At 40.0% G+C, this 27,075-nt stretch overlaps 1 protein-coding gene across 4 annotated transcripts in view; it reads right to left on the bottom strand.

The window, feature by feature from the left end:
- ARHGEF12 (Rho guanine nucleotide exchange factor 12) overlaps positions 1-27,075 on the bottom strand; it is an 80,672-nt gene that overhangs the window by 11,473 nt on the left and 42,124 nt on the right. For all 4 annotated transcript variants that reach the window (XM_080366959.1, XM_080366960.1, XM_080366962.1 and 1 more), the window contains 30 exons: positions 25,513-25,611; positions 25,016-25,065; positions 24,154-24,211; positions 23,248-23,426; positions 22,582-22,659; positions 21,935-22,054; positions 21,187-21,321; positions 19,498-19,569; positions 18,603-18,695; positions 17,883-17,993; positions 17,276-17,374; positions 16,660-16,702; positions 16,162-16,267; positions 15,227-15,364; positions 14,708-14,740; positions 13,861-13,975; positions 12,711-12,816; positions 12,270-12,482; positions 11,697-11,826; positions 11,364-11,399; positions 10,543-10,697; positions 9,742-9,888; positions 8,841-8,926; positions 7,276-7,401; positions 6,354-6,468; positions 3,636-3,736; positions 3,303-3,380; positions 1,690-1,765; positions 1,114-1,281; positions 509-596 (listed from right to left, as the gene is read on the bottom strand). In XM_080366959.1, the coding sequence (XP_080223085.1) occupies positions 509-596; positions 1,114-1,281; positions 1,690-1,765; positions 3,303-3,380; positions 3,636-3,736; positions 6,354-6,468; positions 7,276-7,401; positions 8,841-8,926; positions 9,742-9,888; positions 10,543-10,697; positions 11,364-11,399; positions 11,697-11,826; positions 12,270-12,482; positions 12,711-12,816; positions 13,861-13,975; positions 14,708-14,740; positions 15,227-15,364; positions 16,162-16,267; positions 16,660-16,702; positions 17,276-17,374; positions 17,883-17,993; positions 18,603-18,695; positions 19,498-19,569; positions 21,187-21,321; positions 21,935-22,054; positions 22,582-22,659; positions 23,248-23,426; positions 24,154-24,211; positions 25,016-25,065; positions 25,513-25,611 (3,154 nt within the window). The remainder of the gene's footprint in view (positions 1-508; positions 597-1,113; positions 1,282-1,689; positions 1,766-3,302; positions 3,381-3,635; positions 3,737-6,353; positions 6,469-7,275; positions 7,402-8,840; positions 8,927-9,741; positions 9,889-10,542; positions 10,698-11,363; positions 11,400-11,696; positions 11,827-12,269; positions 12,483-12,710; positions 12,817-13,860; positions 13,976-14,707; positions 14,741-15,226; positions 15,365-16,161; positions 16,268-16,659; positions 16,703-17,275; positions 17,375-17,882; positions 17,994-18,602; positions 18,696-19,497; positions 19,570-21,186; positions 21,322-21,934; positions 22,055-22,581; positions 22,660-23,247; positions 23,427-24,153; positions 24,212-25,015; positions 25,066-25,512; positions 25,612-27,075) is intronic.

Below are 27,075 nucleotides of genomic sequence, written 5' to 3'. Positions count from 1 at the left end.
TCAGAAGAAAAGCATTTCCTCTACCAAAGAGGAAAAAAAGCATTTAGCTAGGGAATCAAATTCATGCACCGGGGTGCTTATGACGCTAGTACCAGAGTCTGCAAAGCTAACTGGTTCTGCATGAAGATGCAGTCATAAAAGACCAGAACTGCAAGGGTAATCAAAAGCCATTTTTGAGGTCAGAAAATGGTCTGGAGTGAGCCAGACAGCAAAGCAAAAATAACAGAAACACTGAGTGTATGTATGGGGTGGGGTTTTTTAATACATAGGCGTGTTTAGAAGTATATATATAACACCTGTGTATACACCCTTCCCCTGCTTTTTGTAAGTTGGGAGGGACTATCCTTGGATACTTCCTACATAGGTCAACATCACTGTTTTCAGCTAAGCTTAGAGAGGAACTCAGGTAATTCAGAGACACCTGCACAGTTACCACAGGCACGCAGGTGTACAACATCTCTCAAGTACAACAAATCAAGCAGCAGATGGAGCCGAACCAATTACTTACACATTCTTTTCTGAAACAGTCTGTGCCACCAGTTCATAAATATGAGCGCCATTTTCTGACATGGAGATGACGAAGAAAGCTTTGTTATCTGAAGCAACACAGGGAGGGGAAGAATTTAACTAGTTGCCTTGTCCCACATAGCTTTCTGAAAATTCCTAAAACTGGGCATAACCCCAATGAGAAGCAATGAAAGAAGACTTCATGAGATAACCCTCCAACGCTATGATATACAAACATAAGTCTTCCTCTATATAGGAAATTTGTCTATTAGTCCCCCAAAAAAAAAGAGCCATTACCACCCAAACCATTTGGAAACAGATTTATTTCTCCTTTTTTCCCTCCTAATAACTTCTAGACTACCTTTCATCTGATACAATCAGAGTACTTAAATTTAGAAGTCTATTTAAAACTCAAACCATGCCTATTACTGTTGCAAAGAAGTTAAAAAGCTCATACATACAAAGCAAGATGTTGGACAACCAAGAATTAAGCCTACACATTTTTCCATGTTCTACTCTGGAACTCTAGACAAAAACATCTACCCTCAACTGATCTAATGTTCATTTTTGGCTTCCTCTTTTGCTTTCTCAATTGGTTACACTGACCTGTTGCCACCTGACGAACCAGAACAGTGTTCAATTTGATGATAGGACTGAAGGTGTGTTTACTGTCAGCTGTCGATGCCAAGATTTTACTGTGGCACTTCAGTACCAGTTTATCATCTTGTTTCTGCAACAGCACCAGAATGTCCTCCAGAAGCAGAGTGTAGAGATCTGCATCGAGTGCAAAAGAACCCAGAATGAGTTAAAAGATTCATAGTTTTGTATCACTCCCCTGCAGAAATAAAAAGGCTGCATTTTTGATTACTCATGCAGAGGCTGTAATCAGTGCTATGCCATTCTAGGCAAAGCTTGCAAATCTTCTTCATCAAAACTACAGCAGAATGCTACAGATGGAATTGGATCATCTCATGACTGACTGCTGTGTCCCGGCATGGCCTTAATGATACTCCAGCACATTTCAGAATTGACAAGAATAATTTAATCAGCTCTGAGAAACACAGAGGCATTATTATAGGTGGCAGTAAGAATCATAATTGCAAACTGCAGAAATGCTTTCTCTTTCTCTCCTCAGTTGGGTTTGTGTGTGCTTGTTAAGTCGGTAGATGGAACAGGACTCACCAATAGTTTTGTCACGATTAACCTTCCAAGTTAGAGGTCCTTCATGAAGCATTTTTCTCTTCGTTAGATCCAAGTTCTGTCACCAGGGGAAAGCAAAAAAAGTTGCACTATGAAATTTAGGTGGAAACAAGTAATGGTAAAGCAAGGGAATGTCAGAGGGAAGGCTAGGATAGGCACTCCAGTTTGGAGATGAGCAGCTAAACCCAGTCTGGAAAGAGAAGTGTGGAGCAGAAGTAGGGTAATGCTTGTAAACCAGAATTTTGTGAAGGGTAATTGTTATCACTCTTCCTCTCCCACTGCTCTTTTGCAGATGCCAGGGGTCACAGGGTAGAGAATTTTCATACTAAGTCATGCTACCAAGGCACTACGATGTCACCTGATATCTAGGAGGAGTTTTTCCAATATCCCATATGAAATCACCAGTTCTAGTATTAAAACTAGTTAATGCTTCAGCACTCAATTTGCAAGTCAAGTGTGCCTACAAATGATATACAAATCATTCCAATGATCTGATGGACTTTATAATGTCAATGGATTCTTCAGTCATTTCAGTGCTTGTGACATTTAGATCTGCAGGCAAGTAGAAGTGACAATTTTCACAAGTCATTCCTTCCAAGTCTCAGAGACTACAATCAATGACAGTAAGATTTCATAACTGCCAGTAAGTTCTTCATTTCCTAACTAAATGCTTGCAAGTTTATTTGTGGAAGGATACATGACACAGTTTTACAGAAAAGTCTTCACATAAGAATTTTTTAGATACATGCTGACTTTGGGGAAGATAGGAGAGTGATAAATAACAGAGAATCTATACAAGACACAGGCATAGACAGTGGTAAAAATTAAGAACTGGGGATAAAGTACCAAATCACAAGGAAAAGATGCAGGAGCAAAGGGGGAAGGGTCCTTGTGTAGCAGCCACGTATTTGGAACATATGAGAAAGAAAAAACATGTTTCAAGTTGCAAGTGCCTATTGGCATGCATCATTCACTTGAAATGTGAACATTTCATAAAGTTAGTCCTGCTCCAAGGATATGGTGTTGTCCATTCCATTTAACAGCAGCTGACAACAAGTAACCACCTTCACTATCATAACTGCAAGAATTTACAGGGGTGATGAAACACAGTACTTTTAGCCCTGGACTTAAGACTTTATTTGGCTATACCTGTGGGTCTCCTACCTGTGTACAAGTTCTTCTTTCAAAGCCAACTGCATTGCTACACCTCGTGACTCGCAGGCCTCTCCAGTTCCAAAAGCACAACTAAGCCATGCGGTCACATGAGATATATATCCATAATAAGACTTATTGTCCACCAGGATATCTTTTATGCGATACAGTGTGTTAGCTTGCAGACCATTAATACTTGTTTCACAGAGGTTACAAGCTTCATCAACACTACTATGTGCAGAATCAAGTTGTTACATCCACAGAGATCTTCAGAAAGGTAAAAAACTCAGATTTCTGAGACCAATTGTTTTAATTTTTGTACAGAGGTATTCATCTCCAAAGACCATTTGATGGTACATCAGAAGACTTTAGTAGAACCATAAGCTGAACACCAGGGCTACTATCATGATTTACACAGAGATTGCTTTATTGTTGTTACTCACCCTGAACTCATCCATCATGGGATCCTCAGACTGCTTCAGGTAGGATAGGTCGAGACGACGCTGATAATCTTCCAAATGCTGCAGAAAATGCAATGAAGGGAGTCACTTTGATTAGCAGCAGTCACTAGTGTCAGAGCGTAGGCAGTCACAAATACTTTCACACGTTCCCAAATGCTCGGGATTCCTCCTCTCACAGGAATATTTCATGCCACAAATCATCTTTAAGCACAACATCAAAACACTAGTACATAGACCCTAGGTGTCTTAAAACAGCTTGCTGCCCTCCAACCCCCTTCTCCTCAACTTTTGACGCTAACTCCATTCACCTCCTACCTGCTTATTCTCAGACTCTTTGACAGCCTGGTTCACATGGTTAAGGATCTGACGACAATGATCCGCTGCTTTCTTCACTTTTTCTTTCTCTTCAGGCAGCTCTGCAAGAAAAAAAGGGAAATGTAATAATGTCTTCCAATGAAGAGTGAAAAAGTCAGAGATCTAGTGCAGTTTGCTGTCCTCGAATTTGAGAAAGAGAACTTAAAAACAGAAGAGCCTATCAACAAAAGTGCTGCATTTCAAAGGTGAAATGACAACCATACATCTGTGACAGGAGATAATTCATTCTGCCCTGCACAGGACACCAGCCTCTGATGATCAACATGCACAACACAGCACTTCTTACTGTTCCTTTTGTGAGGGGCTTGTGACAACTATTTACTCCACAAGCATCAATCTGAGAAGTATTCTGAGAAATCTAAAAAATTTACTAAGACTCCACTGTGGTACAAAGACAGTTTTGGGGTACATATTTAAAATCGCACACAGCCAGCTAGCCAAAGTCCCAGGATTTGGCAACTGACTACTTTCTTCTGTATTTCTACCAATCCTCTTATTTATATAATTTGGAAGAGAGAGAAACAGATAAAGAAAAATAATGCAAAATATATTTAAAAATGTGTTACATAATAACTTTTTGCACCCAGATAACCTGTATTTATTTTAACAGCTTAGGCAAGAAGTATCTCTGGCTACATTCATGCAGCCTGATTATAAAAAACAGTCTTCCATTACAGCAAGAGCAAACGAGTTATCTTTCCAGCCAATGTCACTTGATCATACACAGAGACACACACAGGTGAACCCCATCAATTCTCACTACCGCAAGCCACATTAAGAATCTAGTAAACAGGCAAATAAACAAGTACATCAAGGATAATGGAGTATCACATGCTTCCTAATTATGATTAGAGTGAACTTGTAAATGCAGTATATTTTTTTATGAGTAATGAAATTACACTACAGCAGGTACTGCTAGTAAACCTGAAAAGGCATCTTGTGGTATTATTAATCATATTTTCGCCTGTTATGCTGGAAATATCTGCCAGTGTAACACATCCTAGCTAAACTCCACCCTCTGCAAGAACATAAAAACGTTCTGTAGTGCTTTAGAGACGCAACAGATGAGGAAAGAAGGCTTCATTAAGATTCTATTGGTGTCTATTGTGTAGGGAAATATTTCTTTCCAAGTTGTTCTTCATTTACATTATGTCAAGAACATCCAAATTTTTTTTTTATGAAGCTTGTTTTGTATCAGACTTTCGGGGTGTAGGTCAGACTGCATTCTGACCATTTTCAAAGATACTGGCAATTTTGAACTAGTAACTGAGGATTGATTTTAAAAACAAACCAAAGCAAAAAAAAACCCAAACCACCACCCAAAAAACCAAAACCGAACACCCTTACTCAGTAACAAGAAAACCTTGACATTAAAAAAAATAAAATCAATTTGTTCTGTATTACCTCATTTGTGGTCTCTTGAAGAAACATGTTGATTTGCCATAAGCTTTAACACTACATGTTCTTTGCTTAGATTCTATAATCTTCCTTTTCTTCTTCCTTGCCTAGAAGTATGCCCTATGTCTATCCAAGCTTGTTTAAGCAACGGAATAACTTGATAGGTTTTTATTAGATTCTTCATTGTTCACATTTTTATGTTCGTAATGGACAATTAGGGATTTCTGTTAGTGAAGATCTTACTTTTTTTTCCTCTCTCAAATATATCTACATGGAAATTGGAATTCATGTAAATGCGTTTTCTCTTAATAGTTTGATTTAGCTATCTTAATGCCCTGAATTCAAGAAAAAAAGGTTTATCAGAGTATATTTATTATTGAAAACCACTTTATTGAAACAGAGTATCATCTTTAGTGATTGCATGCTTTCTAGTTATTTCCTTCTTCAAGATTACAGAAGTGAGTTAAATATATCTAGAAAATCACAGAAAAAACAAGGTATGCTAATGACTATTCAAAACAATAGCACAAATGCAACTTGCCTTTCAGTAAGTTCCTAAAGATGTGGTTGCTAAGAGCACGTAACAAGGAAGAGTTACATGATACCTGCTCTTTCTATTCTGCTTCTATGCCTTCTGAATGTAAGTTCAGCTATTGACATTATCACATACTCGTATACAATCAGAAATAGAAAGGGTGCACAGAAAACATTCTCTTCACTTCTGTTTGGCTGTCATAATCATTACAAGCCGTAAATAACAGTAACCATCAGCATAAAACTAAAACTGGCTAGGAACTGGAGGGTGGAGAGGAGACAGTCAGGAATTCCTGGTTTCCTTCTTCAAAAACTAATAGCAAATCGAGTTGTTTTGCCAGTAACTTTCATAAGCAGAGTGGTTTGGTTTATCTTCAAAACTTCAGCGCTCCCCCCTGAGCTTTTTAAAACCACGTTTAATTTATTATACTGCACTCTACACACACTACAACCCAATGCAGACTGTTATTCGCTTATTTCACATTGGATTTCTCTTTTTTCTATTTTTTGTACAAAGAAGGAAAATGAATTTAACGTAGAAACAACGACTGGATTTTATTATTTTTTTTAACCTGCCCTCCCCTGTGTGGGAGGCAGCAGCGAGGTCACAGTGAAAAGTGACAGTGATCCATACAATTGAACTGTTCTTCAACATACGCCTTGAAATCGCATTTGTCTAGACAACCTGCTGAGATGCATGCACAAACCTTGGTGGAAAGGCTTTACCTGTGTACTTAGCAATGTTATCCAGCAGAAGGGGGTACTTTGTCAACCTCTGCATCTCTGTGGGAATGATATCCTTCAGCTGCAACCGGCGACACAGTGGATTACTCTCAGCATCCTAAATTTAAACAGCACAATATCTACATTTGTCATTTTTATTAAGATTATAATTACCTGAATGTGTAACATCTATACATCACATAAACGCCTATTACTTCACTTTCCAGTAATTAAATACAAGACAAGAAATGCCAGGATCTATCATTCAGACAACACATTCCCTCTCCCTTTGCAATTACGTATAGGAAAGGCTCATCACAAAAGCAGCGGCTTCCTTCCCTCATTACTTCACACAGGCCTGGTACCATCTCCAATCAATCTCAGTCACTGCCATGCAGGGAAGACATCAGTTTAGACTTTCACACTATAGCAAACCTACAGTACATTTTTCAATATAACCTCAACCCTTGTATTACTAGAATTCTTCTCAGTCTGTGGTAATGAAGATAATGTTCTCTCCTCCAACTGCCAAATGTATTCAAGCCCTTTCCTGGCAGGCAGGATAGGTATACATCATCTGTCTTCTGCCCGTGGAATGCATCAAAATTGCACTACTATAAGCAGTTTTCCCCACAGAAGTACTCATCCTTGGGAACAGCCACCTCAAGTGAAGTGTCACCTCCTGCCTGGGACAGCGCGTGCTTTCCTGCATTCTATCAGGACATTCTGTGTTCCCCAGAACTAAAGGCTCCTCCCTCCAGAAATGATTAGTAAAGATAAATACAGTATTGGAACTGATCCCAATCTGAAGACAATGTTAGACATGATGTCATTAATTATAGTAACTTTATCTACAAGCATTCATTATGCTGTGCTGGCCACAAGCCACATCCTCAGGCAACTCAAACCTTTGCATAAAATTCACCTGCACAAAAGTCTGGAAGCGAGAGTCCTTCTTTTGGCGTGACTTGATGACCTCTAGAGCAAAGGGCTGGTTACTGCAGAAAGTGGCAGTTGCATGTTTCAGCTTCTCCTCTGCTGGTCCACTAAACTGTGCCAGAAAGACAAGAAAGCCACATTTAGACCGACTCAAGTTCAGCATGTGCCACTTTCAACATATAGCCACATAGCAGAACTGGTCTTGCCAGGGAAGAAGGGAATTACTGGTAGCATATGAGAAGTAATTTCCATCCTGTTCTTAAGGTCTTGTCTTCCCGATCTACTGAGGAACCCTTTGCATCTCAAACTCTGCAGCTCTCCTGTCTCCAGCCCTAGCACATCCAGCCTTTTCCACAGATGCACTACTGATTCAGAGGGAGAATATGGTGCCATGTCTCCACTAGCAGCCACAAGGAAAGCAGAAAAAACTGCACTCAGATGCACGACAAGGCATTATCTACCAGACTGCTGGTCAGCAAAGCCAAGAGTCATCTTGTTTCTCAGGGACACCCATGCTTAAAACCAGAATATTAACATGACATCTTATTTCCTAAACAAAAGTATTACAGAAACAGAGTTAGGGGAAATGATAGCCATGAGCAGAGCTGAGAAATGTACTTGAAATGACAGATGGTTAACCTCTTACTGCAACTCTTCCCATTCCTGCTACCCAGTCTGAGATGCAGCGTAGTAACTCCTGAAATACTCACTCCAAAGAATGAGATCCCGTGGGTTTTTGTTTCAGTCACTTAGCCAAAATACTACGCAAGGGCATATAACAATTAGCTTGGTCTAGCTTGCTCTAGCAAGTATTTTCTCACTTTTTCGTAATACACAGGAAAACTGAAAGGGTTGGAGGTGTTTCTTTACCAGCCACACCTGATTTTTGTTTTCCTTCTTTTTTTTTCTGGAATACTAGACAAACAGTGGGATATTAAAAAAACACCAGAAGAGACCTATGCAGAGCTGAAAAGAATTAGGCAGATCAATCTTCAATCCTAAATTAAGTAGTCTTGAAACCAAACTGGTAAGTTCTCTCTTGGGAATCTCCTTTTTCAAAGAATCTATGTCACTCCTGCTCCTGTCATTTGGATCTCAGAAAGGAAGCCTGCGACAGTGTTATAAATTTGAAAAGGTCCAGCTATGTAAATTCTAGGATTGGAAACCAGTATTTTAATCTATTTTTAACTGCACCACAGGCAACACAAGACTTATATTTCAGTGTTACTGAAATAAACTGTGCTATCACCTTTTTCAAAATCTAGTTCTTAGCTTTATGTCTGCAAAACTACCTTTCTGCTCTACCCACACATCATAAGGAAATTATTTTTTCTTCTTTAAATTACTCTTATCTCTAGCCAAATGAAAAATCCTATGAATTCTTCCTGCTTTCCTTCAACCTTCATTCTGTAGCTCTGTGTTGGCTCCACAGAAATGACAACTCTTCAGACCTTCAGTTCCTATTAGCTGGGAATTACCTTCACTAACCTCTGGCTCTGTCATTCTATGAAATGTTATTTTCAAGCACAAGGAAGCAAAAAAGGATTTTACCCAGGAAAGCAAGTCTTCCCCAATTTGGCCAATAACAGAAGTCTCGTTCCGTTTTCGGACAGCTTTCATCTGATCGTTCAATACCACTTAAAAAAAAAAAAAAAGTAAATTTTATTAATACTGCTCAAATTGTTTGCTTAGTTTTCATCATTGATTTTAAAATAAAAACTACCTAGGAAAAGACTAGATTTGCAGTAATTTCAGATAAATACATCCTGCAACCTAATACATTTAGCAGAATATCTAAGAAAACATTATATAACTCCTTTGCACTTCTGTCTCACCTCTCTTCCAATGTCCACTAAGAACCTTTCCAGCCTTACCTTTCCTGAGGCTCAATATCACTGCCCTTTTAAAAACATAGGAATAATGTAGAATGCAATTTAAGCCACCTGCATAAAATTATACAAGTGGTTATTCAGCGGCAGAACTGAAATTCTAATTATGAACAGTTCTTTCTCTAAACAATTAGGAAGGGCTGCCCTTCAAAACCACCTGCAAGCCATCAATCCTTCCAAATTTGTTTTCATATTCTCTTAAACAGTTGTAACATTTTGAACACTGACCCATTAAAACCATTCATCAAAGCATTGCTCCTTTTATCAAAGCATGAATCAGCAGAAGAGAGTCTGTGTACACAGATAAGAAAAAGCAAGTACCTGAAACACTGAACACACGCATTCCTTATGAAATTATCTTTGTAAATCAGAAATGGAAAAACTGTGCAAAAAGGAAGAACAGCTGAAGTATCCTTGTTCATCTGAAGCATTTTACAAAGTTGCCTGTTGTTTCTGGGTCACTTGCTTAAATTTTTCAGGAAAAAATATATATATACACACATACACACCCCCAGAATTCCAGCTGCAACTACAAAGTTGAAAGGCACCTCAGCTGCTCTTACCATGAAGCCCAAGGATATCCTCCAGATTTGAAAAGATTTTCCGTTTGTCACTGGAGTTCAAGATCCCTTCACGGGTGACACGCTGGTAGAAGACGTTATGCAGAACCTTCAGCGTGCGGACATGAGCTCTCTCAGTGTAAAACAATTCTGAAGAAAGAGGGGGAAACAGGACTGTAACCACCTTCTTAAAGAGGTGTGGCAACGTGGATTCAAATGTGAAGCAAACAGAAGCAGAAGTATGAACTTACAAAAAGTCTCCCTTACTGACACCTCCCTTGCTGGCCCATATTCCAGCTTGCTCCAGAATGGAGCCACGCTCTGCTATACTTCCATGTTTGAAAGAACAGAAACACTAACTGATTCATGACTCAGAGAGCTCTCAGCATCTCTTATAGCCACATAGAGTTCTGCAGGATTGCAAGATCTGAAATTGATATGAAGCTTTGAAGATGAAGTTTGGTAGTAGCTTTCCATTTGCATCATGTGCTTTCCAACAGCCTAGACAGTGCCTCTTGCCTTCTTTTATGGCACATGATATTGCAAACTGGCCTTTCAGTGTCAAACCACTTAATATTGCTTATTTCTTCTCCAAGGACTGGATTAGTTTCACCGCAGGATACTTTTCAGTAACAAGTACAACTTTCACAACACACGAGCTCTGCAAACCAGAAGACTTAGATGGCCACTACTTCAAGCAGATTAATGAAGACAGAGAGAGTATGGAATTTTAAGAACTTCAGAGCTTCACAGGATAGGTTTCAACTTCGTGCTTGGTGAGCTAGGAAAAAATACCCATCTCACCATTAATCACTTCTTGGCGCTTGATTTCGTAGGGTTTCAGCCCCATCAACACTTCTCGGCTCACAAGTTGCTGCCAGTTGGGAGGGTCCATGTCCATGTCAAAATCATACAGCTCATCCTCACTTTGTACATCTGCGAAACCAACACTGTCCATCCTAACATAAAAAAACCAGGTCAGATACTTCCCATTTTAGGCATGGATGTAAGGAAGAAATATTTAATTTTTTTTACTTCTAAGTACATGTATCAGTTGTAAAGCATTATGAATATGCTCTCCCTAACAACTGAAGGCTGTTAGATGTCTGAACCTATAGGCACATTTTCTAATTTTGCCCTTTACAGAACAACTAAGAGTGAATATCTGTTCTTACAGTATTTCCATAATCCTCCTTTTAATGATACAGATAAAATAATTTGCTTGAAGTCAAATACCAAGCGGTGAGAGGGCAGGTTACAATTTATTTCCTCCATCTATCTGCAGATACAGACCTAACAGCAATACACAGATTTTATACTAAAAAAAAAATAATAAAGAGGAAAACGTGTGGAAATCTCAACTCCCTAACCCATCAATTTGAATCAGTAGGTACAACAATCACCATACTTCACTCACAGATCAAAGGGCTTATCTGCATATGATTTACTCCACTTGTCCCATATACAGATGCCCGTGTCTCATTTCATGTATTTATTTAAGAAAAGGAAAGATCATGCAGACAATTGTACCAGCTCAGAACTATGAACATCACCACATTCTACTTCATAACTTGTTAAAATCTAAACAAATTCAGTGACATTCGAACATTTACAAGCATACTCACTTGCGAAAAGGCTTTGGTGTTCCCATGTCAACCATTCTGCAAGGAATGAAATAAATTATTAGGGAAGCTTATGCAAGAATTTCACCCCACTCAGACATCACACAACTCCAGACCAAAGGCCTCACCTCCATGCTAGAACATTTGTCCATCTGTCAGCCTCACCCTCCTGATCTACAGTTTTCTGGTACTACCGCAGCAGCAGGCACAGAACATTTCCTACTTCTACCAATAATATTTAACACAAATGATGTCACTTTTTACAGACTAAGCTCCCACAGCCACTGTCCCATGGAGGCTCTTCCAAGGCTCAAGCAACCAGGGCTCCCTAGTTACCTCTCTGATTCTCCCTCCTCCTCCTGCAAGTTTTCCAAAGGAGATGGGAATTCGAAGGTGTTATTAGGTGTGCGGGGTGTGCCATCCATACAGTCATTAGCAGGTGGAGCTTCTCCAGTCTGCTTCAAACCTAAACACAGAACAAGTATGAAATACCAAGAACTGTACCAAATTAGAGTACATCAAAGAACTTCACGGCCTCTTCATAGCTTCTTGATGCACCACCTCATTTCAGCTTAGAACTAGAGGAACTGAATTGCTAGTTTGGCAAGAAAAATCTCAGTGACAAATCTTTCTAGATGACACTGACTTGTGCTTACAAAAGCAGGCACCTGAGACTGGCTTTTTTCCTGCTCCGATGCCACACTGATAGAACCTGCCTAACAACAATTTCTGGCCATGATAAGATTTCCTAATTTGAACCAAAGAATAAGTCAGAAAAGATGACTAAGGCAAGGAAGACCATGTCTAATGACATAAAAACATTTCCCAATTTGTTAAGTTTGTTGCATCAGAGCTTTGCCCATCCCATTCACCGTCTTTAATCATTCCTCCTTGCTTGTATTATCCTACCTGTGTCACTGTCCTTGCTCCCCTCTGGAGAGGAAAAAGGACCCATTGCCAAAGGAGACATTGGGTTGACAGGTGGGTATGGTGCATCTGCTCCGTCACTGGAGGACCCACTCTGGCGCATCTTGCTAGAGTCTGATGGCTCTGGGCTAATAGAAGACGCTGTAGGCAAGTGCTTGGGATGGCGGGGCTTCTGCATTTCCATGGCTCTGCCAACTACACAAACACAGAGCTGTTACATTGCTGAAAGAGCATTTACCGGTTTTCAGCAACGGAGAGAGGAAGCATTTCAGGGCAAAACAAGGTTTATGTATCTTCAAAAACATTTTTTAAAAACAAAAAGTTTACTAAATCTTCTTAGCACAGATTTTTGTAAGACAGCAGAGATTTTATCTGACTTTCAGACTAATAGTTAGGGAACACACATTTCCTTGTCTGACATACTTGCACTGCTATCGTGTCGACTCGGTCTCCTTGGTGGGCCCAGAATGTTAGGAAAGCCTCTTCTCTTTCCTTTTTCCTCTCCTTCTTTCTCTTTCTTGATACTTTGCTGCAGTTAACATACAACAAAAAAAAAAGCAAAGCAAACAGATCACATTTCTTCAAATTTAGTTATTTACTGAGATACTGACTAATTCTTTAAAACTACAGGAGCTTGGTACAAAAGGATTTTATTTTGAACAAGTTATTGACAGGTCAACATCCTGCAGCATCAGAGGCAAACACAGCCTACAGACAGACTATCAGTGGTGTGTAATAACAGGGTTAACGGCAAGGAGGCACAGCATCTGAACAGATCCCTAGGGTAAGAGACCAATTCACAGTGACCCACAGCACCCTGTTTCTCTAAGGCATAACATCCTGTGACTCCAAACCTCCACAAGCATACAGACTCTAATCTGGGAGAAATACAACTTATCCTACCACTTCAGAAAGGCTGCGAATGCTTGATCTAACCTTTTTGCACTGTCATGGGAGAACTGCTTGTTGATGGGTCTTAACATTTCAAAGGAAGTTGAAATGCTGATGAAAATAAATAGCTACTGTGACCAGATACACCCCCACACTGTGGGAGACAACTGAATACACCCACAAAGATGGAGTGTTGGTGGAAAAATTCATTATATAACTGGGAAAGTGTGGGTGGCAAGAAGAGTAGCTTTACTGCATCAAGAAACATGAGGTTTGGGGCAAGTTTCTCAAGATGAAAACTAAAGTATACAGGTCACAACCTGATTAGCCTTAATGAGATCCTCATGTGATTCAAGGTTGTATTATATGAAACATTTCTCACCCAAAGTTTTAATAATGTTGGAAATGCGAAAAGCAGGCAGTTAGAATTCAGGCATATAGATAAAGAAAGAAAGAAGACAACTCATTTCTAATCCACGTGTCTGAAAACATATGTAGAACCCAATTTCAACTGCTAAGTTTTCTACGCAGCTCAGTAATCCCAGCTCCTCTTGATGCAGCAATGAAGACTGTAAAAATCATACCAACTTCTAATGTGTCATGCAAAATTAGATTTTGAATTCTAACAAAGCACCCATGCTGGGAGCTTTAAACAAATGCACTCTGGCCACAACACTACTACCTTGATCTTTGGCAAGAAACCGATACGGCCACGCTTCTGCTCCAGGTTACGAGGTTCTTTAACTTTGACTCCCAGGTGTTTCATGTAAGTAAGAATCACATACTGCATTGTGGAACTGCCAAGTATATACAAAAAATAATAAAAAAAAAACACAAACAAAAAACAGTTGGAGGTTAAGGAGAAATGTATTGGGGAAAATACATTTTTCCAAGAAAATTAAAAAAGCAAAGGTTCTATTGAGAAATTAACCATTTTTCAACTACAAGAACTTGGCATCTTTTTGGTTTTGTTTTTTTGATAGGAAACTTTCACAGACAATGGGAAAGACTCAGCCAGGAACAGAATTTGTCCTCTTGTAAATAAAAAATGGAGTATATAAAAGATGTACCAGCCTAGGAGGTGAAAATAACATTTTGAGAATTACACAGAAGGTTCTAAAATTATATCCTAAATACATGTTTGAAATAACATTATAGTTATGGTAAAAATAAGTAACAGTCAAAGGTATGGTTGCTGTAGAGATTATAGTAAAAGCTACCAGACATCTTCATACATACAAACTGAAGAAGGCAAGGCATGTAGAGAAAATAATGTTAGCTACAAAAAAAAACCAAGAGAAACACGAACTCTCAGTGACAGTAACCTTTTTCAGATCTGAAACAAAGGCAACAAACCAGCATAAGAAGGGGTTGAGAGCAAGAGACTGATGCTCTAAATTCAAATTATGTCAGGGAATTTAGAAAAAGTTTGTGGCTGCAGCCAGCAGAGGGCTGCCTTGTTCTGCTCAGCAGAACACAGAGTCAGCAGCGAGGTTCTTACTTCACAAAGCCCACACAGCTTCCATTACCTCTTGTCTTCTTCCAAAGGCTGAGATGTCATCCTAAAAACAAGAAAGAATTTCAAAACAAAACTCAAAAGCCAATTAATCCCCAGCCACATCCACCCAGAGCATCAGCAGTTGTGTTCGAGTGGGAAAAAAAAGAGTAAACAAAAATGAAGGTTCAGCTGGGAAAATTGGACTCTGCTCGCGTTAAAAGAAAAAATGGGTTCTGAAGCTATAGGTTTCTACAACCCCCAAAAAAGGACCCTGATCTAATAATGCGCTGAAAAAAAAAAGCTGACAATGGAAACATTACCTCTGCTATATGAACAGCAGCCTTCTTGAAAAGATATATGGACTTAACTATTAGGTTACTTTCTGCTATCATCACTCAAACACACGTTGACAGCAAACAGGGGAAGCAACGTAAACACAATGGTGTCAAAGTGCTTCTAGTTCCTAATTCCTTTGCTCTGCTGTCTTTGGGTTCAGGGTAGAACCTTTTTTACACACAGACACACCCCAATTATACTTGCTGTTACTCACAAGACTTCCTCAATTTTAGCAATAATCTGTTCTGCACATGCTCTTTCCTTCTCCACTGCATTCCGGTCACGAAGTCTTTCTGCGTCCAGCTTGGTTAGCTCTCCTTCTGCCAGGGTCAATCCCATGCTACGTTTCTGCCTGGAAAACAGGGAGAGGGAAGCATCACTTGAAATTGAATACTGGCCTATTACAAGGAAAAGCAACCTGTTGACATTCAGAATGTCGAACAAGTTTCACTATTGGTTTCTGTATGAAAATGGAGAAGTCATGACATTTCTCTGTAACATTTACATTCACTGTAAAACATAGCTAAGATACCCTTTGGAGGGATGGAGCTGTATGGCACTTATTCAAGAAAGGCAGCCATTGCAAGAGTCAAGAAAAACTGGTTACTCTTTCTGAAGCATGCCAGGTTGCATATTTGAAGCATATACTTGAATTGAAACATTTTTAGGTGGTATAATGTCTCATGTTGGCACAGAGCTCTTATGACTCCACATGACAGGGCATATTAATTATCAAATTCTGCTATATGCCCATGTGATTATTCCATGCCCAAAGGGGAGACGGAAGGAAAAAAAGGAAGAAAAAAAACCCACAAGAAAGATACAAGCTCATTATAAACACAATTAGTAAGAAGGATTTATATAACATCAGCTAAGAAACAATATTCTGAAATTGCCTCAAATAGGTTTAAGGAATGAAGACTCCAAGCTCTAAAATTGATCTTGCAGTTGATTATTTGCAACACGGTGTCAAAAAACATTCAAAGACTGGTCACAGGGTGACCGTGGAGGCTGTCTACCCAGCAGTATCTTCGTATTCAGTCGACGCCAAATCACTATGTCCCTCAAGTCTGGACTGCCCCTGTACTGGACATGTTGACAGAGGGCAGGTATGAATTAAATGAAAACTACATAGACAACTGTTGCTACCTGAAATCTTCCAGATTCCTTTGAACTTCTGGACAGACTTTATCTTGCATAGTTTGTATAAACTGGCGATGAAGCTCTTCAGGAAGGAGTTCCGGCCGTCTTCTGTCTGGAAGTCAGAAGAGAAAATAGAGCATTCAAGAACTGTCCTCTCCATCTTACAATAAAGTCATTCACATACATATTTTAACCCATCCAAAAGTACCTTTTTGCCTTTCACTTGCTGATAATATGAACTTCAGTGCATTAAGTGTAAGCAGTTTTGGACACATCCACTGTCATACTAAAAAATGTACATGACAATGTGGCCAGTGCTTCCCCACCACTTACACGCATGCATGTATTACGTGCTCCCCAAGAAACATAAGAAGCGTTTATTTGTCTCTCCCTGTAACACATGACACTGTATGTTTGAAGCAACCCCAAGCACATTTCAGAAACTTGGACTGACTCAGGGAGTAGAAACTGCAGAAACAGATACCTGAGGCAAGGGCACCCTACCTAGTTCTAAGGAGATTTCATCTGGAACTGGAACTTTTAGATTCTGTAAAAGAAAAGAAAGGCCGGGAGAACATGCACAACAAATGCCACTCCAATAAAACACACAGTACAAACATACAAATAAATCCCTCAAAAGCCAAAATCATACAACCTGAACACATGATGGTATTAAGGGGAGACTCCCATCCCCAATGTGTGTTGCATCTGAACATGTGGTACTAGCCTCCGCTACACTACCTCGTCAAATTCATGACGGTAAGGAAGTTGTTCAGGCTTTCCAGCAGACATAAAATTTCCCAGTCATTGCAAAGCCACATCAATATATGCAGCAATTATTAACTAAAAGGCAATGTATAACAGCTCGAACTTGCTTGCAAATCACAAAATTATTTCCTCTAACAGACAATGCATTCCCTGTGATTTATTGAGTTACCAGGCATCTGAGGCTACACACCATTCATTTTTGCCATGTTCACTGGTAACGTTTAAACAAAAAACCTTCTTATTTTGGAGAACTGAAATAACTCCTTAGTTTTTTCCTTTTCAGGTGAGTGGAGAAAGGTAGAAGTCAGCTTGCTAGATATGCTTGAAAATGAGAGAAATGACTGGAACCTACTGCAGCTCGGTCCAAGAAGAACTGGTAGAACTCAAGGAAGACACGCCGAGTCTCTTTGGAGTTGGTCTGCTTGTACAAGTCCGTGTAAAGGTAGCACAACTGCAAAACAGAAGGGGAAGAAATTAAGTGACACCATGAGAACTCTTCTAACACCCCTAACTCCAATATTTTTTCAAATACTTCAAGGAATTCAGCATTGCTGGATTGAAACTCTTCCTAGCTACTTTCAGCCATCTAGATTGCTCAGGTAACCTCAGCTAGGCTGCCCCAGTAATCAGCAGAGAAGGGAAGGGGGGGTGGGGGGAGAAGGAGATCAGACCTCCCCTATAGATGGCTAATCCCACCAGTCGATAGACTTCGGGTGGAATGAAATGCTTTCAAGAGCTAAATACTTATTTGTAAACAGCTACATGTAAGGGAGAGAGTTCTCTTTGTGCTTCTCTTCATTTATCTGAAATACTCTCATGCCTGCACAGGAGCTGCATTTCTCTCCTTGCCAACCCAGCAGTATCACTGACAGTGCACTTACACAAGAACAAGGAGATTCTGATACACCCTGGTTAAGGTGATCAATGTGGGTGAGCAAAACAATTCCAGGACATCTTACCAATGCTGCAGGGTCAAACTGGGACACCACATGATGCAGAAGAACAGCCAGGTGAGCTGGGCGAGACTTCAGGAGCTCAATGTTTTGGAAACAGCTGCATTGTCCATTAATCTGTAGAGATACACAGAAACTTTTTGAATTATTCAAGAAAGCTACGGTGAGAAAAACCAAGAAGTTTTGTTCCAACAGCTTAGCTCCTCATTTGTTTAATTAAAAGTGATCAACTCCAGAACCTTTGCAATGCCATTCTAACATACCAAGAAGAGCTTACAATACAAACACTTCTTTGAAATAATTTCCTGAACTCTATGTACAATTTAATGAAATATAATTCAGAGCAAAGGACAGCTAAAATAACTCAGATTAAATATTTCAAAAGCCACAGCAGCTATACTGCTGTGACAACAATGCAGAACTTAATAGAAACTAAATAAGCAAAAGAAAATTAAATAAGGCAAATTAATTTCTAGAAAGCCTGAAGTAATGAGCAGAAAGAAAACTTAACAGAGAGAATCAAAGACAGCATATTGTCATAGACTCCCCAAATGTTTTTACTTGGCAAGATCAGCAATAGCAGGAATCACATTCTCCGATTCTTAACTCACTACACAGGAATTGCTCAATAAAAACAAGTCATGGAGCACCTGTATTTTAGGCATAGAGGAACAGAATTATGGTCAAGTGGGAAAAGGTGTGGCTGAGGCTAAAAGTCATTCCCACCTGCTCCTGTTCAGTGTCAAAGTCGTCATCCTCTGCTCCAATGATCTGAGGCCCCACTCGGGATAGAGGACTTCCAACACTGGACTGGGAATCCTGGGATGAGTGGAGAACGAGGGAAGAGAAAGATGGAAGGGAAGGAAGCAGCATACAGTGCTATTACCCTCTTGGCACAGTAAACCTTCTTTACTAAGTTAGAGACAGTAATATAATTTTTATACTAATTTTCAAAACTTAATGGAAACCTCAATCACTTAAGTCCACCTTGTCCAAATTTGCAGTTGTGAGATCCCCTTACTAATGCTTCTCCCAAGTTGCAAGCATTCAGAAACATTAGATCAGATGACTCAAAACCAGCTGCATCATCCTCAGACACGAGCACACTAAGCGTGTGGCACATGACAAATGCCATCTTAGTACATATGGAGAAATATTACTTTGGGAAGTCAAGCAGATGAGGGGAAAAATACTTCACAAGTCATTCTATGGAAGACAGTAATACGTTCAGATAGGTCTGCACTTTCTGCTGTGTTCTGCTTTGAACCTGATCTTGAGGCCATCCCTGATAATGCCAGCCTCATAATGACTAAATACCCTAAAGAAAAAACTGTTTCATTGATTGCTGGACTCAAAGAATAAAATATGTACAAAGTCCTCTACCTATTTCAGGTCTGGCTGTTTTACTGCTGATTATGTATTTCTCGCTTCTGAATGGGCCTGCTCTTAAACTCCATAAACATCTACTCAGCTAATTAACTTTCCCTGCACAATTTTAATTGCATTTTATTTTCTAAAGCAAAGTTTATGCATGCTCCATCTAGAAAACAGGAAAAAAACAGCAAGATTTTAACGGCTCCATTACAGGAGATGCTGTTGCGACACTATGTTTTATACTCACAGTATCTTGAACTTCAGTCTTTTCCGGGCTCTCATCTGCATAAATCCGCTCCTTCAAGCCACTGCGTGGACTCTGGGAAAGAAAGTTCAGTTCTGGTGAGTACCAGCAAATCCAGGAAAATGAGAACTGCACAGTACATTTTTCAGCCACAACAGCCAAAACTTCTCCTTTCTCACAGAGTGAACTGTTAAACAGCTGAGTTATGAACAAGAAAACTGTGTGACCTACATGCACAGTCTCCAAAAAAAACCAAAAACAAATGCAGAAGCAGTTTCAGTAAGAAAGCTAGTGACACTGAGTAACAACAGAGCTGTAACCTCTGCTAGTGCACCTGTCCTTGGCTTTCTCTCTGCTCTCTTCACCTCTTTGACAGTTTCTGTAGTACCCATGTTGCCAGCGCTCTGACTAGACCCCTTTCTCAACATCCCCTCTGAAGAGGGTGCTCCCAGCAATGGGCTCAGTATTTCAGGTTTAGTCTCACCATGGCCCAGCAGAAAGGGCTAAATAACCTCCCTCCACCTGCTGGCAATCCTCTCTCTCCTGTAGCTCAGTAGACATTTGGCTTTATTTGCAAAAAGCACGTGTTGTTGGCTCATCTCAGTGTGTCTGCAGTAACAACCAGGTCTTTTCAGCCAGGCTACTACTCAGCCTGTTGGTTTCCAGCCTGCATTGATGCATGGTGTTATTCCATCCCAGCTGTAGAACTCTGGACTTCTTGTTAAACTTCAAAAGGTTTCTATTGCCCTCAATCCTCAAGTTTCTCAGGGTCACATTGGGATTGAAAAGATCGATTGTTTGGTGTGTCAATCACCTTCAGTGACCAAATGCCTTCCACAATACTGACAGGATTAATTTTATTAGGAAGATATTTATGAATTTTGTTCTGCATTTATTGTATACAAACATGAGTGTATAGTCAAAGTTGGAGGACAAGTGCCTCAAAATAGAGCCATGTATGTTTACTATGTTCACATTTTGGAGGTACATCTGACCCACTTTTCTTTCCCTTCCAATTGCTAGTACAAATTTAGCTGCCACGTCCTTACGTTAAACAACAAACTAATGCCAAAACCCAAGTACAGAGTCTCAATTCCTCTGCACTAATCAAACAGTGACTTAATTAAGGATTAGGTGCTAAGGCACTCCAGTAGGGAGACCATACGAGCACACTTTTTTGATAACTAACACACTAGATTGATAACTAACGAATGAACGGACTAAGAGTCTTTACTGTTGGCAGTAACTGAAGCTTATTCGGTAGAAGTAAGACTCTTCCCCACTTTCATGGCAACTCGCCCACTGACTGGATCTGAGTCACAGCTGCCATAATCGGAATATTACCACACTCTTAAAAGATGCTCTAATTGGCATCTCTGAGTTCTGAAAAAGATGCTGGCATCCATCTTTCTTTGTTTGGTTACAGGGATTGTGCCAGGAAAATGTAATCCTAGATAAAACCCCAAACTCCACACTATTTCTTTTCCAGTCCCTAACGAAGTCCAATACAGTATGCTTTCTCAGAGAAAGATTTTTGGTGTGTACTGAAAAGCCTATTCCAATAATACACAGCGTTACTGAGATACACTACATATGTATAACACGCAGGACAACACAAACATAAAAGAATCTGCACAAGAAAACCAAATCCAAAAGTATAGAAGAAAAATTATGAAGCCATTCAAGACTCACATCAGCAACATCACTGTTTGGTCGGGAGGGGCTGTCACCACTGTAATCCAGTTTGCTCACACAATCCGCACTCTCTGCCTCCACTTCACTGATCTGCAGTGATTCTGTCACAGACCTGGAGGACAAGACTCCATCCTAAAAAAAAATAAAGTGAGTTGGGAGACAGCACAAAGCAAGTAGAATATTTCCAGAGACAATCCTTAAAAATTAGCTGTTTCAAAATGGAGACAGTTCAACTTATTTATAAAACTTTTTTTATATATCTAGAAAAGGCTGTAAGGCTTTTCTAAAAGAAGACAACAGAAAAGTCACACCCCGTTTTCAGGACTTATAACGTTATAGGCAGAGGGGAAAGGGGAAAAATAGTATCACTTACATTTTTTATTTTTTGCAAAAGCAAAGCTGTTTTATGTTCCAGTTATTCATTCTCCAATGTAAGAATGACTTCACAGGTTTCTTTTAAGTTGTATTGACAGACAGACTAATAAACACCTCATAGTCTGCACTTAATATTTTAAAAGCAGTTTTTCACAAATGATTTCAAAGTCCACTTCATATGCTCACGTTGCACTGTATTGCCTGTCAGCCTCTGCAAGCCTAATGACAAAATCTCAGCTCTAGAGGGTGCAGTTTGCCTGTCCAAGCACAGACGAGCACGGCCGGGAACTCCTGCTTGCCCAGAACATCATCATCCCCTAAGAATTTTCACCCGGAACATACCACAGAGAAGCCCAACACATTCTGTTACCTGAGTACAGCCTGTGGCTTTGGACAACTGCTCTTGCAGCTGAGGAATGTGCTTCTTCGTTTCCTGTATCTCTTTGAGCAGTCGTGTGGTGGGTGATCGGCTGTACTCTTCTTGCAGAGACTGAAAAATAGTGTTATGAGCTTCACTCAGTATCTCCTCAGTACCAAAGCTCTGAAACACAACCTATTACTACTCTTCATTCCATTTACACTTTTAAAATAATAAATAGCACATATGCACACCTACTAAGTAGATGCTACAGAATGCCCACTTTCTATAGTTCTCCTGTCTCTCCTGTGCCGTACAAAAATAACCACATTCTAGAGATTTACTGAAATCTCTCAGTAAGTCAGAGATGCTTACTTGCCCAAGAATTAGATCAGATTGACAGATACGTACATTTCCACTTAAGAAAGCTTCCACAATTTATTTTTTTTTTTAACTCTGTCAAGGATTAAAAACTCAAGAACTGATCACTAAGAGTGACTAGATCTCTGCTGTTAGTCCGGTATATAGAAAAGCTAAGCTGAAACACAAGCTACACAAGGGAATGTTGAAGATGCTACTAAGCAGTGATTCCACAACTGATCCTTATATTTGCATCATACTTTCCTCCACCCCTCTTCAGACTCAGGCAGCTCCAGTACCTGCAGCCGTTCCTGCTCTTTCTGTAGCATCTTTCTCAGAATCTCCACTTTCTGGTTGTGGACAATATTATTCTCCTCCTAGAAAAGATGGAGAGATTAAGGGTTGGTTTTTTTGGTGGAGCTGGGAAGAGAGACAAGGAAAATGGATATGCCCACTTTTCATCCATTTTCTAAACATGGGCTCTGAAAAGCCCTACAAGAAGCAATTCAAGTTTCTAAATCCTATGCATTCTTTTCTACTTTTAAACATAGCTATCAACATATAAATATACATGATAGACAGAAGTGTTTGCCTATCTGTTTTCCCTGCTCTTCTTTGCTGCACATCTGCACACCTACAATCCACTTTTTAGTAGCAGTTACAGCATGACTGGTTTGGACCAGAAAACGTATAAACTCCTATCACACAAATCACAGTGTATCTCAAAGACAACCTATGAATAACCCCTCAAAGCCATTTTTTTTATTATCTCAGCTAGGACTGGGTATTTTTACTTGCAAACTGCTTTTCCCCATGTGATTAAAAGCCCACTGGGTGGCAGGATAAATATTCTGATGCCAATACGTGACATGTGCAAGAAGTACAAAACAATTCAGGAAAAAAAAATATATTACTACATTTCTTCCACTGCTACACTGGTTCTTTGAAAAAGTTTTAAATCTTACCCCCACAAGCACTGGGCTAGTAATCCTTTCTGCATTTCCTGATGTGCCAGGTGAATAGGGAGATGTCATGATGGGAGACATATGCCCAAATGCTGCCAGATCCACTTCAGAATCAGCTAATGGAATCTGGGGCGACCCTGGTGGGCGCCCCTGAACAGTGAGAGCTACATAGGAACCCGCTGCAGGGAGAACAAGAACAACTCACATTTCAGAGACACTTGCAGATTTCTGTGATTGTTGTTTGTCTGGTTGCCATTTTGCCCTAGAGACAAAACTCGGACCATTCTTCACCCATTTGTTCTTCAAACCAGAGAACACGAGAGCACTGTCAGCTCTGTTTTAAAGATCTCTGTTTAAATTTCAGGTAATCCAAATTCTTTCACAGTAATAATCCTTAATAAAAGCACGCAATCCAATTCCTACTCCAGCAGTTGTATTTACCAGGGTGCATTTACAGAATACATACGCTCATGCCGCAAAATAAACTGCGTTAGGGTGGAAGAAACCACTAACACCTTCTTCCTTGTACAAGAAAATCAACCAAGAACACACTTCCTTTATCAACCCCAGTACGCTGTAAGCAGCATACAGTAATCTACATTAAGAGTGCCTGAATAGCTGTGGTATTTAAGGTGGAATCAAAAGATGGGAAGACACATTGGCAAGTTTGATGGTAATCAAGCTACAGATAAACTGCAAAAGTATGTATCAGCTCAGGTCTGAGATGTCAAAATTACCCCAGTTTCACTTCACTGTTTCATACACACCCTTTATCTCTCAGTATGGGGCATGGTTAGACCTCGTCCTTGTCACTTGACAGCGGAATGGGTCATTGGTTCTTTAAAATTATGCCTTTCATGATTAAAAGGAGCACAGAGATAAAACCAGTACCCTCTCTTTACTTACACTTGATCAGCTTTACCACCTCCAAATGGTTTGAGTGTGTTACAAGAGTGCCATTCACCTGGGGGTAGGGAGGAAGAAAAAGTTAACAGTGTTTAGCTACCAATTTCCAACCAAAGGTACCCATACGCTACAAAATAAGCACTAGAATGAGAAACAATATTTTCTCCTCCCCCCCATCTGCATTACTGTATCTTTCAAGACAACACATAAACAATTTGTCCTTCTAACAGTTTAACTTGGTGAGCAGAGCTCTGCAAAAAACACCTATACACCCATACCAAAGGAAAGCAGGCGCTCAAACCAAACCAAAAACAAAAAAAGCAATCCACCTCTGACTGGGCAGAAAAAAAATTAGGGTAACTAATTTAATTAATTAATTTAAATGCGTAGTTGAAATCCCAGCTCTGTGTCAGTAGCTGCTGTAGCACAACCATTATTTTGCAGCAATATTTTAGAGTCTTTAGTTACTGACTTGATTTCTTAGTTGTTTGGGACTAAAACAGAATACAGATCTAGGGGCAGTTAGGGGAAAAACAATAATCCAGGAAGACTATTTATTTACTCTTCCTTCTTTCTCCTGTCAGTTCTGGTTTTGCTCTATGTGTGGTACTTGAACCTTGTAGGATGCTGAACTTGCCCATAAAGTTCTGAAATGGGAGTGACCTCCACAAAAAAACTAATGTCCAGTAGTGAGCTTTTGGTGGTTACTGTTCTGGTTTCCCCAGAACATCAAAACTTAGGCTATCACCCTATCCCACAGGCAAATGCAAACATTACAGCCGATGTATCAATGACATTCTTGCAGGGAAAGAGCTCATTCAACACAAAGGATCCATTTCTCTGACGATTTGGATGCCCTTACCTTGATAATTCTATCACCTGTTTGCACTCCAGCCCGCATGGCCGCTCCATCTAGAGAGGCAAGAATCATTTAGTTCCAACGTCAATAGAACCATTCAAGGGGAAAATGGTTTCAGTACCTCTGCAGCTCCACACAAAGCTACCTGCTGCACTCACCCAAGCTTCCTCTGACTCCATCAGATTAAAACCTCTGACTAGACTAGAGCACTTCTGTTTTGCAGTGTATATATCAAGCCACAGTCCCACCACGTTCCAAGGAGTCATTTACTTCCTCTCAGATACAAGAGCTCAGTTTCTAAATCCATCAGACACTGAGGAGGTGATTCACTGCATCCCAACAGGCAATGTCCTTGCACATCCTATTCCAAACCTACAGCCATCCCACCCATAAGGAAGGCATCTGGAGTTTTCTCCTCCAGCTCATGCAAATGTCTCTATGATTCACAGGAAAACCCTCAAGGCTGCTCACTGGCTAGCACATTTAACAAGTCTGCTTACCTTCTTTGACGGACTGCACGAAGACTGGATTGTCTCCGCTGACTGTCAGCCCAAATCCGTTTTCATCCCGTTGGATAACAACACACCGTTGAACAAGACCTGCATAAGAAAGTAGGGAAAGGGCAGAAGAAAGAGAAGGAGAAAAATACAAAGAGACACAAGCTAGGCATGAGTCCAAAACCTTATCCACCTAGATAATCACAGAGTACTGAAAGAAACTGGTACAATACAACAGGGGAAAATATATGAGAGACAGAAACAGGGCATCAGTCCAGAAACAGATAGGATGTCAAGACAGGTCAAGCTTATTGCTTCAGTTACACAAAACAGATATACAACAGCAGAGATGCAGACAGCTCTGGCACATCAGACACAACTTGAGGTAGAAGCAGCGTTTTAAGAAGGGCAGCTAGGTACACGAACCAATGAGCACAATTTCCCTTTGTTTGTATTAATAGTTCTTCAAAGTATGGCAGCAGGCTGTCATGTTCCAGTACACCATCAAAAACATCAAACAAGTGTTTGTTTTACAAGCTGCTTTAAAAAAGATATCACAAACCTCTCAGACTAACATCAGCAGCTACATCAGCGGCTTGGACTAAAACAGATCTATTGGTCAGGAAAATTTCACCCATCTCTCAACAAAAATCTCATCTTGGAGCACCTTCTGCTCCAGGTGAGACTATCACGAAGAACCAGAACAGCAGCATAAAGAGGTACAAGCCACATTACACTGAACACAACTTCTGCAATCAAGCTCATTTCCCACTGAGCCACTACAGGGCCAAAATCCCAGGAGGTGCGAGTCCTTCAACTTGCTGTGTGACATCAAAGGCAACTTGTTTTGTTTCCCGGTGTCAGGATTACTCAGTATAACACGAACATAAATACTGTTGCAGAAATAAATGTACTTAGTAGGTACAGCATTTTCAAACAGTGAAATGCTGTCTATGTCCATTGCTCACCTGAAAACAAAATAAGGGAAAACCAAACCAAAAGGAATCAGCAGTCCTGGAATATTCATTGCAGGGCACTTTCTCAGGAGCATCTGCAAAAAGCCTATCACAGTGGAGCCCTTATCTTGAAAAGCGACCTTAAAACTCTGCAAAATGCTTCACTGATGTTCTCTTATTTACACAACAGAAACTACTAGCTACTAAACATCACTTATTTCTAACAGCTTGCTTTGCTGCTTCATTTATAAATCCACATCAGGCAAAATTCTTACACCAGCACCTTGAGAAAGAATTAAGTGTTCTCCACAATGAGATACCAAAATCATAACAGTTTCTGTTAGTACAGAGGGAGCTAAGGGAATTGTGAAGATGCTGCTCCAGCAAGACTGTCTTTTCTGGAATAATTTTTAAGGAAGGAATTAGAAAAAAGTGTGGAGTCATACCCATGTCTTAAATTACTCTCGCACCACTACAGCTCCTTTCACTTCTTTGGAGTAACTCCTAATGGAAATGAGGAGCCTCAAGTGAAAACACTGTCTGCCCAGTCAGCCCTGTTCTCCTCCAGTGTGGCATATATGAAAATGGGTGTGGGAGTAGTGGGAAAGGA

This window comes from Falco punctatus, assembly GCF_963210335.1.
Source record: "Falco punctatus genome assembly, chromosome: 16".
NCBI classification, from domain to species: domain Eukaryota; kingdom Metazoa; phylum Chordata; class Aves; order Falconiformes; family Falconidae; genus Falco; species Falco punctatus.
This window is presented reverse-complemented; position numbering and strand designations above follow the sequence as displayed.